Raw genomic sequence first — 14,161 nt, forward strand, 5'->3', positions numbered from 1 at the left:
CTTAAAATATTCCAGTTTCAAATAGAATAAAGACATAGCAAAAATAAATGTTCTTTTTCTGAGGTCAATTAGAGATCAAATATTTATGATAAGTTAAGTCTACCACAGACTTTAGCACAAAGCAAGATGGCCTGAGTAGTATAAACCTGACTATTTGGCAAAGTTAGAAAAGAACTGAATTTTGAGCATGGAAAGTGGAGAAGAGAAGTTACAGTGAGGACAGACTTACTTTTCACTGTGTACCATTCTGTACTGTCTGATTCTTTTTTAGATATGTTTTAAATCATGTTTAAAAATCTTCTTGAAGTGCCAAAACACTTAAATTCATTTGATGCTTAATTTGCTTTGCATGGAAGTCAATGAAATGTTAGAAGATTTACTAAAAAGATACATGGTTATGTCTGAGGATAAGAAAAAAAGTGCACTGCTGCAAAAAGAAACCGAGAGAGTATTGCTCTTCTCTCCTACGCACTTGGTTCCTCCATTACTGTTTCTGCTTATACATCTGCAAATGCAATGTTTGTAATGAATGTAATAATATCAAAAATATTTATTGTATTTGTAAATCTGTAGGTACTGGGTTTTTTTGAAGACCTTAATTTTATGGTAACTACATTCAAAGGAAAAGAGATAAATGTATTTTTCATGTTTGTAGAAGTTTGAGAAAATTTACTTTAGGTCTCTTCATATGGCAGTTGGACATTTATAAAAATTTCAGCCTTCAACTTACCTTGTAAAATAGAGAAGATCCTAAAATTGTATAGAGCCGCCTCATGTCATAGTAGTCCTCAGACTGGGGGAGCAAAACCACAGTGGATTTATATTCTTTGTTTTTCATGATTAAAAAAATCCTAGTAAAGCTATAATGATTAAAAATGGCAATTATATTCTTTAGTAACTGAACTTTTCATAGTGCCTTCTTTAGAAATGAACATACTAGGGTATTAGGATGAAAAATAATGTGCATATATTTTTGGCTGAAAGCAATCTTATTTTTTATTCTTATAAGATACTGTTGATTAGAGACATTTAAGAACAGAACATAAGTGGGGTGCCTGGGTGGCTCAGTCAATTAAGCATTCAGCTCTTGATTTCAGCTCAGGTCATGATTTCATGGTCCATGGATTCGAGCCCCGTGTCAGGCTCTGTGCTGACAGCTCGGAGCCTGAAGCCTACTTCGGATTCTGTGTCTCCCTCTCTCTCTGCCCCTCCCCTGCTCTCTCTCAAAAATAAATAAACATCAAAATAAATAAATAAATAAATAAATAAATAAATAAATAAAAATCAGAAGTTTTTTTAAGGCAAGGAAAATAAATTTTGTTCATGTCAAAATAGAGATCGAATGCTATGTATTTCAAGATTATTACATGCCCACTTGAAAAATATTTAGAATAATGGCTGATTTACAATATATGAAATCAACATTAAGCCTAAAATCCACTGGCTTTCTTACCAGTTCAGCAAAATCTGCAGACTCTAAGTCACTCAATGCTGTGTCTAGTTCCATCTATGTGGGAAAAAAACAAAAAACAAAAAACAAAAAACCACAACCATTTAACTCGGTTATTGTTTAGTAATGGCCTCATAAAAGTGCTTAATAATTACTTGAAGAATTGAATAAGTATCTTTCTCCTTTGTGATATTTAAGAAATGTCCGAAAATAGAACATGTTGTTTTAAGCTTTGCAATTACATGGAAAAAAATTATTTAACATATTGTCATTTTTCAATTAAATCTCAATTATTACAAAATGAACTTCACTCTGTATTCAATGCAAAATAACTTATGAGGTTAAAAATTGCTTTCTAGTTTTGAATTAGGAAATTTTTGAACCTATCAAAATTCTTACAGGAAAATAACCCATCTTAATGTACCCAATCTATTTTGAGGTTTTTTTTTTCCCCCTCTATTGCTGTATATTTCTCAACAGTTAGATCCCTGAAAAATAAACATTCTTCCCTGTCTCTTTCCTATGTTCTATATAAAAGGACTTTTAATCTTTATTTATGGATTAAAACATGAAGAAAAGTGTTCCCCTGGAACCTGGCACAGTTTAGCTTCCCTACAGGGTTATTAGAAAAATCTTACTTAGGATTTAGCTTTTGTTTCTATGGAAATTGCCCGAACTCTTTCATGTGTTTGTTCTTCCATGAAACATTCAAAATTTAAAAACAGAATAAATTTAATCTGTAGTTTAATCTGTAATACATATATATAAATTGAAAACTAGGCAGTTAAAGCTTGTGGCATAAATGCGATTTGTGGAAAAGAATCCTTTTTTTTCCTTTTCCTTTTCTTTTTAAAGGCCAAGGCACTCTCTGCAGGACTATTTCACAAACTGTGTCTTACTGAGATGACAAAAGCTTTGGAAACATTAGTCATGCCTTTCAATACTTTTCACACTCTATGACTTATTACTCATTTGTGACCTGGATTTTTCTGTATCTAGCAAATATTTCATGTACTCCTTTTTGTGGCTTTGGTGCTCTTGTAAAAAATAATAGACAACAAGAAAAGTACCCACTTGTTAATTCTGATCTCACAGATATTAATGCTTCCAGGTTGCTATTCCTGCTACTGAACTCTGTAGGCTAACGTACAAGGTTACAATAATTGTTTCTTCACATTCCTTAAGAGAACAAAGTGTCTACTCTCTTAATTATTCCAGTGTACCTTAAGAAAAATGACATTAAAAAAAAAAAAACATCTGGGGCGCCTGGGTGGCTCAGTCTGTTGAGCGTCTGACTTCAGCTCAGGTCATGATCTCACAGTTCATGAGTTTGAGCCCCACGTTGGGCTCTGTGCTGACAGCTCAGAGCCTGGAGCCTGTTTCAGATTCTGTGTCTCCCTCTCTCTGCCCCTTCCCCGCTCATGCTGTCTCTCTCTGTCTCTCAAAAATGAATAAAGGTTAAAAAAAAATTTTTTTTTTAAAAAAGAACATCTGATAAACAAACAAAAGCAAGTCACACCATATAATTATGATTTCTGAGAAGTATTACAAATTTAGAAAATGCTTAAATGTTACAGTAAGATGAGAGAGCTAATTTCTGTTTAGAAAGAAATATTTGTCTAAGTTCACTGTACTGGATCACCTACTTCATCAATCAATGGCTTCAACTCTTACCCACAATCCTGAAAATACAAAAAGGCTAAAAAAGAGAGAAGATAAAAAATTACAAGGCAACTGGTTCTGATTTTTATTTACGACACCCAGGATTACCTTGATTTCCTGTGGAAGTGTGAGCCACCGAACTCCGGGCAGACTGTCTAAAAGCACTGCACTGGAAGCATCATATTGTTGTGCGTTCAAACTGGCACTGGAATGTAGTTTAGTAGGCTGAAGTGCTCTTTGAAAGAACAAGATGAAAAAATGATCCAGACGAGGAACATTCTCAACCTGGCAAAAGGCACTGAAGAAACAACAGCTGTAAGTCAGAAAAACATATGGAAATAGTGGTCATCTTTTGTATGTCCCTAGGAGAGTGGATCTTTCCCAAATACATAGGCTCTCTTCCTTCCTCCTCTCCCTTATGAAGAGTTACTGCTAGGGGCGCCTGGGTGGCTCAGTCGGTTAAGCATCTGACTTCAGCTCAGGTCACGATTTCGCGGTCCATGAGTTCGAGCCCCGCGTCGGGCTCTGGGCTGATGGCTCAGAGCCTGGAGCCTGCTTCCGATTCTGTGTCTCCCTCTCTCTCTGCCCCTCCCTGTTCATGCTCTGTCTCTGTCTCGTAAATAAATAAAAACGTTAAAAAAAATTAAAAAAAATAAAAAGAATTACTGCTATAATGTTACTGCACCGAAAACCTACTTTCAAATGCACTGAGCAGATGGTATTATGGAAGAACCACAGGGCTAACACAAGCGGTATATCTACAACAAAATGGACTGAAGTAACCTTTTTGTAAAAAAATGTAAGTTGCTTTTACCTTATCTCTTAACCATTTAACCTCTCAATATCTTTCAGGCAGGATGGAATAATAAAGAAATTTTGAGCTTTGTAATAGAACATATTTGTCTTTGAATCTTATCATTGCTTTTACCAGGTAGTTATCTCAGGAAAAGTTCTTTGAACTTTTGTTTCCAACTCTAAAAATGGGGATAATACAATCTGACTTGCATGCAAAGTACTTAGTACTTTATTTATTTATTTATTTATTTATTTATTTATTTATTTATTATACTTATACTTACTGAACACAGTAAGCACATAATTAGCCTAAGTTATTTTTCCCCTCTTCACTAATGTAGGCAACACTACTGAAGAACCAAAAAAGAGATAGAGAGAGAGACACACACACTAAACACTTGACTTTAGTTATGTAAAAATAATAGAGCATTGCCTGCAACTATTCATTGGAATAGCCTGCTTGATAACACAATAGCTAGTATATGTACCATTAATACATCAGAATAATATTCATGGATTCATTCAACAAATTGCTTGAATGCCAACTATGTTCTAGGCACTATTCTCATTGCTGGAGGTACCGCAGTAAAAATATCAAGACAAAAGACAAGGTCTCTGCTTCTGTGGAGCTCATGTTCTAATGGAGAAAGACAACTAATGAACAAAGAGTAAAAACATGAACTTGTACAAAGAGATATACAGAGAACAAGATCATGTGAATGGGTGATGTAACTGGTTGGTTATTTTACATCAAAAGTTGGGGAAGAGTCTTTGAGAATGGACATTTAGCTGAGATCCCAATGTCAAGAAGATCTAGGGACAGAAAAGAGCGCAAAAGCCCTAGTGTGGAACAAGTGTGGCCAGGGTGTCCACAGACCAGCCAGAGGGGAAATGTGGTTTGAGATCTGAAATCAGAAAGATATGTAGGAGCCAGATTATAATGTAAAAAGACTGCTTTAACCGCATTTGGAATTTTTTTTAAAATAAACATAGTTTATTGTCAAACTGGTTTCCATACAACACCTAGTGCTCATCCCAACAGGTGCCCTCCTAAATGCCCATCACCCACTTTTCCCTCTCCCCCACTCCCCATCAACCCTCAGTTCGTTCTGAGTATTTAAGAGTCTCTTATGGTTTGCCTTCTTCCCTCTCTGTAACTCCCCTCCCCCCTTCCTCTCCCCCCTGGTCTTCTGTTAAGTTTCTCAGGATCCACATAAGAGTGAAAACATATGGCATCTGTCTGTCTCTGCCCGATTTATTTCACTTAGCATAATACTTTCCAGTTCCATCCACATTGCTACAAATGGTCAGATTTCATTCTTTCTCATTGTCAAGTAGTATCCCATTGTATATATAAACCACAACTTTTTTATCAATTCGTCAGCTGATGGACATTTAGGCTCTTTCCATAATTTGGCTATTGCTGAAAGTGCTGCTATAAACTTTGGGGTACAAGTGCCCCTATGCATCAGCACTCCTGTATCCCTTGGGTAAATTCCTAGCAGTGCTACTGCTGGGTCATAGGGTAGGTCTATTTTTAATTTTTTGAGGAACCTCCACACTGTTTTCCAGAGCGGCTGCACCAGTTTGCATTCCCACCAACAGTGCAAGAGGGTTCCCGTTTCTCCACATCCTCTAGTCTCCTCTAGTCTCCTGCTTTGTTCATTTTAGCCACTCTGACCAGAGTGAGGTGGTATCTCAGTGTGGTTTTGATTTATATTTCCCTGATAAGGAGTGATGTTGAGCATCTTTTCATGTCCTGTTGGTCCTCTGGATGTCTTCTTTAGAAAAGTGTCTATTCGTGTTTTCTGCCCATTTCTTCACTGGATTATTTGTTTTTTGGGTGTGCAGTTTGGAGAGTTCTTTATAGATTTTGGATACTAGCTCTTTGTCTATATGTCATTTGCAAATATCTTTTCCCATTCCATCAGTTGCCTTTTACTTTTGTCGATTGTTTCCTTTGCTGTGCAGAAGATTTTTACCGTGAAGAGGTCCCAATAGTTCATTTTTACGTTTAATTCCCTTGCCTTTGGAGATGTGTCAAGTAAGAAATTGCTGCGGCTGAGGTCAGAGAGGTTTTTTCCTGCTTTCTCCTCTAGGGTTTTGATGGTTTCCTGTCTCACATTCAGGTCCTTCATCCATTTTGAGTTTATTTTTGTGAATGGTGTAAGAAAGTGGTCTAGTTTCATTCTTCCGCATGTTGCTGTCCAGTTCTCCCAGCACCATTTGTTAAAGAGACTGTCTTTTTTCCATTGGATATTCTTTCCTGCTTTGTCAAAGATTAGTTGGCCATACTTTTGTGGGTCTAGTTCTGGGGTTTCTATTCTATTCCATTGGTCTATGTGTCTGTTTTTGTGCCAATACCATACTGTCTTGATGATTACAGCTTCGTAGTAAAGGCTAAAGTCTGGGATGGTGATGCCTCCTGCTTTGGTTTTCTTCTTCAATATTACTTTGGCTATTTGGGGTCTTTTGTGGTTCCATACAAATTTTAAGATTGCTTGTTTCTAGCTTTGAGAAGAATGCTGGTGCAATTTTGATGGGGATTACATTGAATGTGTAGATTGCTTTGGGTAGTATTGACATTAAAAAAAAATTTTTTTTTAATTCACATCCAAATTAGTTAGCATATGGTGCAACAATGATTTCAGGAGTAGATTCCTTAGTACCCCTTACCCATTTAGCCCATCCCCTCTCCCACAACCCTCCAGTAACCCTCAGTTTGTTCTCCATATTTATGAGTCTCTTTTGTTCTGTCCCCCTCCCTATTATTATAATATAATTTTTATATTATTTTTGTTTCCCTTCCCTTATGTTCATCTGTTTTGTTTCTTAAAGTCCTCATATGAGTGAAGTCCTATGATTTTTGTCTTTCTCTGACTAATTTCACTTAGCATAATGCCCTCCAGTTCCATCCACGTAGTTGCAGATGGCAAGGGTTCATTCTTTTTCATTGCCAAGTAATACTCCATTGTATAGATATACCACCTCTTCTTTATCCATTCATCCATCGATGGACATTTGGTCTCTTTCCATACTTTGGCTATTGTTGATAGTGGAGTATTGACATTTTAACAATATTCTTCCAACCCATGAGCATGGAATGTTTTTCCATTTCTTTGTATCTTCTTCAATTTCCTTCATATGTTTTCTTTAGTTTTCAGCATACAGATCTTTTACATCTTTGGTTAGGTTTATTCCTAGGTATTTTATGATTCTTGGTGCAATTGTGAATGGGATCAGCTTCTTTATTTGTCTTTCTGTTGCTTCATTATTGGTGTATAAAAATACAACTGATTTTGTACATTAATTTAGTATCCTACAACTTTGCTGAATTCATGTATCAGTTCTAGCAGACTTTTGGTGGAGTCTATCAGGTTTTCCATGTATAGTATCATGTCATCTGCAAAAAGTGAAAGGCTTGACTTCATCTGTGTCAGTTATGATGCTTTGATTTCCTTTTGTTGTCTGATTGCTGATGCTAGAATTTCCAACACTACGTTAAACAACAGCGGTGAGAGTGGACATCCTATTGTGTTCCTGACCTCAGGGGGAAAGCTCTCAGTTTTTCCTCATTGAGGATGATATTAGCTGTGGGCTTTTCATAAATGGCTTTTATGATGTTTAAGTATGTTCCTTCTATCCCGACTTTCTCGAGGGTCTTCATTAAGAAAGAATGCTGGGGGCGCCTGGGTGGCGCAGTCGGTTAAGCGTCCGACTTCAGCCTGGTCACGATCTCGCGGTCCGTGAGTTCGAGCCCCGCGTCAGGCTCTGGGCTGATGGCTCAGAGCCTGGAGCCTGTTTCTGATTCTGTGTCTCCCTCTCTCTCTGCCCCTCCCCTGTTCATGCTCTGTCTCTCTCTCTCCCAAAAAAATAAATAAATGTTGAAAAAAAAATTTTTTTTAAAAAAAGAAAGAATGCTGAATTTTTCAAATGCTTTTTCTGCATTGATTGACAGGATCACATGGCTCTTATCTTTTCTTTTAGTAATGTGATGTATCAAATTGATTGATTTGCGAATATTGACCCAGCCCTGCAGCCCAGGAATGAATCCCACTTGATCATGGTGAATAATTCTTTTTATATGCTGTTGAATTCAATTTGCTAGTATCTTGTTGAGAATTTTTGCATCCATATTCATCAGGGATATTGGCCTGTAGTTCCAAAACTCAAACGGGAAGTACTTCCAAAACTCAAGTACTTCCAAAACTCAAATGGGAAGAAACAAAATTTTAACAGACCCATAACTAGTGAAGAAATTGAATCAGTTATCAAAAATCTTCCAAATAAGAGTCCAGGACCAGATGGCTTCCCTGGGGAATTCTACCAGATATCTAAAGCAGAGATAATACCTTTCCTTCTCAAGTTGCTCCAAAAAATAGAAAGGGAAGGAAAACGTCCTGACTCATTCTATGAAGCCAGCATTACTTTGATTCCCAAACCAGACAGAGACCAAGCAAAACAAGAGAACTACAGGCCAATATCCCTGGAAATTTATTAAAGTGGCAAGAATGGAGATTGTTATAGCAGTGAGAGATGGTGGTGGCTGTACAAGGTGATAGTGAGGATGGAGAGAAATGAATGGATTTGAGATATGTTTTGAAAACAGACTGTTTAGAGTCTGCTGATAGTTTTGCTAGGAATAGTGGAGGAAATCTATCTTTAATATGATCACAATACTAAACTTTTTTTTTTTTTTTTTTTTTGGAGAGAGAGCATGAGTAGGGGAGGGGTAAAGGGAGAGGAAGAGGGAGAATCTTAAGCAGGCTCCACACCCAGCACGGAGTCCAGTACAGGGCTTGATCTCATGACCATGAGATCATGACCCAAGCAGAAATCAAGAGTCAGAGATTTAACCCACTGAGCCACAAAGGTGCCCCTAAACTTGTTAATACATAATCACTTTTCTGTGGCTCACAGGAACTAAACAGCTCACAACTTAAAAAAATAAAAAAATTAACTCTTTGGACTTCTTAATCTTTTCATAATTTTTCATAATGGGCCTTTAATATCTTTCATAATTAGAAAAAACCTTATTAAAAATTACTACAAAATGACTATTAACAACATCTTGGATCCATACTGCTTCTTGGTCGTAAGAACTCAATGGATCTTCACATTCATTATCTTAGTTTGTCTTTCCAATTCTCACTAGAACAAGAAGAAACTAAAACTCGCTGCCAATTTGGTGATACTTCCAAGTAAAAGAAAGCTAAATTTCAAAATGAAATTCACAGAAATGAAGAGTCCTCTGCTCATAACCTCGTCCATTTGGAATTTGCAGAACAACCCCAAATGATTGTCTTAAGTTATGGAATTCATCTCAGGAATTTAATCTTTAATTATCTCTGTTTTTATGAAAACATGAAGCTTCAGTTAAGGTAAAACATAGCAAGGTTTGCTACCCAGTGTAAATTTAAGGAAGTAGTTTACAACCATATCCTTACTGTTCATTGGTTAAAAGTTTCCTTATTAGTAAAAGTTAAAAACAATGTTGGTGGCTGCCTGGCCTTTTGTAGTTCACACATTTGGAAAAGGCTCACCAGTAATTAGGTTTGAGAGGGATGTGTCTCCTAAGAGGCTCGTTGAGGAGAATTCTGTACACTACACAGTCCCAATGTCACAGAAAGTTATTTCAGGCTGCTTTGAGAACAGTGGTAACAAAGATCCATAAGAGATAAACAGAGAGCCAATACCACTGTGGTTTGGAAAGACATATAAACTGTTTTGGATCTTTATACTTATATACTCTTAAGGCTTTGAAAGCAAAGGTATCATTTTAGCTCTCTGAAGTACTGGAACTTAGAAAAAATCCCACAAACAGAAAAATCTTTTTTTCATCCATAATTTCTTGTGTTCAAATCCTGAAGTTACCTCAAATTGCCTCCTTTAGATCAAGAAAGATGCATCATATTTTACTGTAATGTTAAAAAAACAAGAAGCAGGAAAATAGGCATAACATGAGCCCACACATATTTTAAAAGGGAATATATATACTGTATTCATATTGTATAGGAAACATATGACACACATGAAACTAAATATCTTTACTGTGTCATTTATATATTTTAATAGTGCTTTTTTTTTTAAATTTAAAAATTGGTTTAAGAAAGAAGAATCACATTTTAGGACAGTGCATTTGACACTGGTCTTATAATGAGAGAACAACACAACTTAAGATCTTCTTACTCCTTTTTGTATTTGTTTTGAAGAAATGCCCTTATATTTGCTTCTATAGAAATATATCAAGTCAGAATATAATTATGGTTTTATCACTATTTTACTTTATTTTGCTAAACTAACATGAGACCAAAAATGAAAAAGCAATGGATAGATCAAGTGAAAAAGTGCCAAGAACTGTAAAATGAAGCCAGTAATAAAAGATGAGAAAATCAGAGAAAGAAAGAAAAAAAAACAAAACAAAACAAATAACTAACTTGCCAAACAAGGAAAAGTATTAAATGCAAAAGGTGATTTGGAATCCTGTGCTTAAAACTTGAGGTTCATTTTTTTAGGAGCACTGGTATCTTTATTATTTTTAATATTATTTTTTATTAAGTTATTTTAATTCCAGTATAGTTAACACTCTTTTATATTAATTTCAGGTATGCAATATAGTGATATGACACTTTCCTACATCACCCAGTGCTTATCACAGCAAGTGCACTCCTTAATCCCAGTCATCTATTTTACTCATCCTCCCACCTCCCTTCCCTCTGATAACCATCAGTTTGTTCTCTATGGTTAAAAGTTTTTTTTTTTTTTAAACAAACAAACAAAAAACTTGAGATTCAATTCATACTTACCTATCTAAAGAACCATACATAAATGTTAAGGTTTGGGCAACATCTTTTATCATACTCCTTAGCTGAGGGAGAGGAACTCTAAAAAGAAGAAAAATACATTTGTTCATTTATAACATAACCAAGTGATACATATCTAAAAGAAGCAGAACATCGTTCCATTTTATATGTAAGGAATGTGAAAAGTCTGTGTGTCAACTGCGAGTATGGCTGTGTAAAATGGTTCACTGAATTAGCAACTGAAGACTCTGATATCTAGACTTGGAGTTCTAGCATGGGTCAAGTAAGGACTTTTATATCACTACCTACGTGGAAATTGTTTATACCTCCTTAGGGTTCGGTTTCCTCATGTATAAAATGGGGGAATAATCACTAAGCCCTTCTCAGGTTCATTTTGAGGATTAAATTAATGCATATAAAGTAGTGCAGTATCTGAGCTCAGAAAAAAATGCTAAATTCTTGACACTTTCCAGTATTACCCAGATCTCAACCGAACCTCCAACTTCTGTGACAAAAGACACCCCTAAACAAATGGGAGAAGGGAAAGAAAGTAGAGGAAAGAAATGGAATTAACTGTTTTCTTGGTAGCCTGATAAAAATTCTACAAAGTAGATCTGATTATTGCTATTATAGCAATGGGTAAACTGAGGTCCAAGAAGTTAAGTAACTTGTACAAGGACTTAAAGGGAGTAGAACCTGCCTGTGGACATCCATCTTCTTAGCTCTAAAGTTACTCTCTCTACTACCTCACAATGACTTCCTGGTTGGGTCCCCACTATTCACTGCAGCCATCACAGGAAGATGATCTCCCCTCTGAAAACACATGTTCCTGGATTATACACCTGACCTGATCTTCTGTGGGGTGGCACTTTTCTCATTTTGCTCGTAAAAGGCATAGTGGCAAAGAAGGAAATGCATAGACTGGCATTTAAGACAAATGAGAGAAAAATCCCAGGCCTGCCACTTCCATTACAAACCACATGCACAGTGTTAGAGATACAAAGACCTATTAATTGACACTGAGGAGGTGCTTGTGCATGATCTCTCATACTCTATTTCTCAGTTTGAACAAAGTAGAATAATAATTCCTATCTTGCATGGCTACGTGAAACAAGATGGGATGAGGAAAAGAATCTGGTACAGAGTAGAATAAAGGGGATCTTCAAATTCATTCTAATTTATCAAACCAAGTTCCCCAGGATAGGAATGACTAATATTTAGGGTAGACACTTTCTATCCCCATCACCCAGTAATAAAGACTGGGAAATTGGCTAGAGCATCCCCTATGCAGCACAACCTTAATTCAGAGCTCAGCTCAGCTGGGACAGCCTTTTTTTTTTTTTTTTTTTGGCTTCAGGGTAAAACCTTGCCTGGAAACTGTCTCTATCTGCATAATTAATTTGGCTGATAGCATCAGAATGTGGCTGAGCAGCCTCTGCTCAGTTCCTTGGCAGGGCCTTCCTTTTCCCTGTGTCTGTCTACACTACCTTCAGCTTACCATTGTATTTTCTGTTTTCTTTCTTTTGCTGTTTGGGCCACTATAAAAGTCTAAGCATAATTATTTTATCCTAAAGTAATTTATAATGAGTGTTCTCCAATTCTTGTAAACCCATACTTTCAAAACAACTCAGTTTTTTCATAATCTGACCCATTGACATAAGGCAGTATTCTAGCAGGGTTCATCATAGTCTCTTTTGAGTCAGAAAAATACAAATTAGCTGGTTAAGGGAGTCACCATGTAGTATATGTCACAGCACCATTATCCTTCAAGTTAAACATTTTGAAACACACAGGAAATACATGGAGACAAATGAAAATGAAAACACAATGGTAAAAATCTTGGGGATGCAGCAAAGGCTGTTCTAGGAGGGAAATTTATAGCAATACAGGCCTACTTTGATAACTAAAAAAGTATCAAATAACAACCTAACCTTACATCCTAAGGAACTAGAAAAAGAAGAACAAAGCCCGAAGTCAACAGAAGGAAAAAAAAATAAAGACTAGAACAGAAATAAATGAAATTAAAAAATTTTTTGAATCATACATTCATGACAGATCATATAAACTTTTGTCCAAAATTAGACATGTTTAAAGCACAATCATTTGGATAATTTTTCACGATAGTCTCCTTTGGAGTTCCTGTTTGTGGTATGAAAACATGTCAACAGATTGTTCACTACTCTTCCTCTCTAGAGGTACAGCTTAATTGCCCTTCCCTTGAGTGTGGGCTGGACTTAGCAACTTACTCCTAACAAATAGTATATAGTGGAAATGACTGCATCATTTATAAGACTAAGTCAGCTTCCCCTCTTTCTCTGTTTTGGAGAAATCTATTTCTCCATAACTTGCTTTGGGGGAAGCCAGCTGACATGTGAGGACATTCCAACAGCTCTACAGGACAGACCCATTTGGCAAGGAACTAAGGTCTCTCAACAATGGCTATGTGTGTAAGCCATCTTGGAAGCAGATGCTCTAGCTTCAGTTAAGCCTTCAAATAACTGTATCCCTGGACAACATTTTGACTGCAACTTCAAGACAGATCCTGAGTCAGAACTACCCAGCTAAGTCGTTCATGAATTCCTGACTCACAAAGACACCTATGAGATAATAAATGTCTGCTGTTTTCAGTCCCTAAATTTTGGTGTAATTTGTTACCTAGGAATAGATAACTAATACACTGTTATATAATGAAAGAAATCTTGTTAACAAAATCATCAATAATAGAAAATAGTCATATTCATGTCTAGAGTAGCTGTATAATGCATTTTTTTGAGGTCTACTTTTTTCTTCCTTGGGAAGCATAAGGCAACACCAAAAGAAAAGTTATCTAAACTGGTATTCTCTAACGTTATGTCAGTCACATAATATAGTATTTATTTTGATATTTTATTACTATTTGGTAGATAATATATGATAGTTCTATGCACCAAAAGGTTAAAACTAAAATGTGTTAATAGTTTAATAGAAGTTGTCCATTTTTTTTTTAAAGCAGGGAAGAATCTAAATTACAAGTTTTAAAAAATCATTGAACAGGGACATAAGACTAGTCTAACAATAATTAAAAACCTCTCCTTGGGGGCAGTTCTCCATATTCCTACCCCATCCACACCCCCCCCCCCCAGCTTTTAATGTCTTATGACATTAGGGAAGCAATGTAGTTTCAGAAATAATTCAGAAAGACTCTCCTTCAATTTCCAATTCTGCTTCTTGTTAGTTTTGTGATCTTTAGCAAGTTATTTAATCTTCTCTTGGTTTTACTTTCCTCATTTATAAAACGGGGCCAGAGATCATGACATACATCTGGAGCTGATTTTGAAGATTAAATGAGATTAACGAATGTAAAATACCTAACGTAGTCCCTGGGTTCACATTCTACTCATAAACATCAATCCAGCTCTTATCTCCAACTATAAAAATAATATATACATTAAAATTAAAAGTTAAGAAGGTG

At 36.0% G+C, this 14,161-nt stretch overlaps 1 protein-coding gene across 3 annotated transcripts in view; it reads right to left on the minus strand.

Annotated features, from left to right (window-relative positions):
- INTU (inturned planar cell polarity protein) overlaps window positions 1-14,161 on the minus strand; it is a 94,401-nt gene that overhangs the window by 25,269 nt on the left and 54,971 nt on the right. For all 3 annotated transcript variants that reach the window (XR_007151854.1, XM_047857525.1, XM_047857524.1), the window contains exons 7-10: window positions 10,714-10,791; window positions 3,221-3,410; window positions 1,454-1,507; window positions 731-793 (exon numbers count right to left, since the gene is read on the minus strand). Coding sequence is in view for 2 of the 3 variants with exons in the window: in XM_047857525.1 (XP_047713481.1) it covers window positions 731-793; window positions 1,454-1,507; window positions 3,221-3,410; window positions 10,714-10,791 (385 nt within the window). In the remaining variant the exon portion in view is untranslated. The remainder of the gene's footprint in view (window positions 1-730; window positions 794-1,453; window positions 1,508-3,220; window positions 3,411-10,713; window positions 10,792-14,161) is intronic.

Source organism: Prionailurus viverrinus, chromosome B1 (genome assembly GCF_022837055.1).
Source record: "Prionailurus viverrinus isolate Anna chromosome B1, UM_Priviv_1.0, whole genome shotgun sequence".
Lineage (NCBI taxonomy): Eukaryota > Metazoa > Chordata > Mammalia > Carnivora > Felidae > Prionailurus > Prionailurus viverrinus.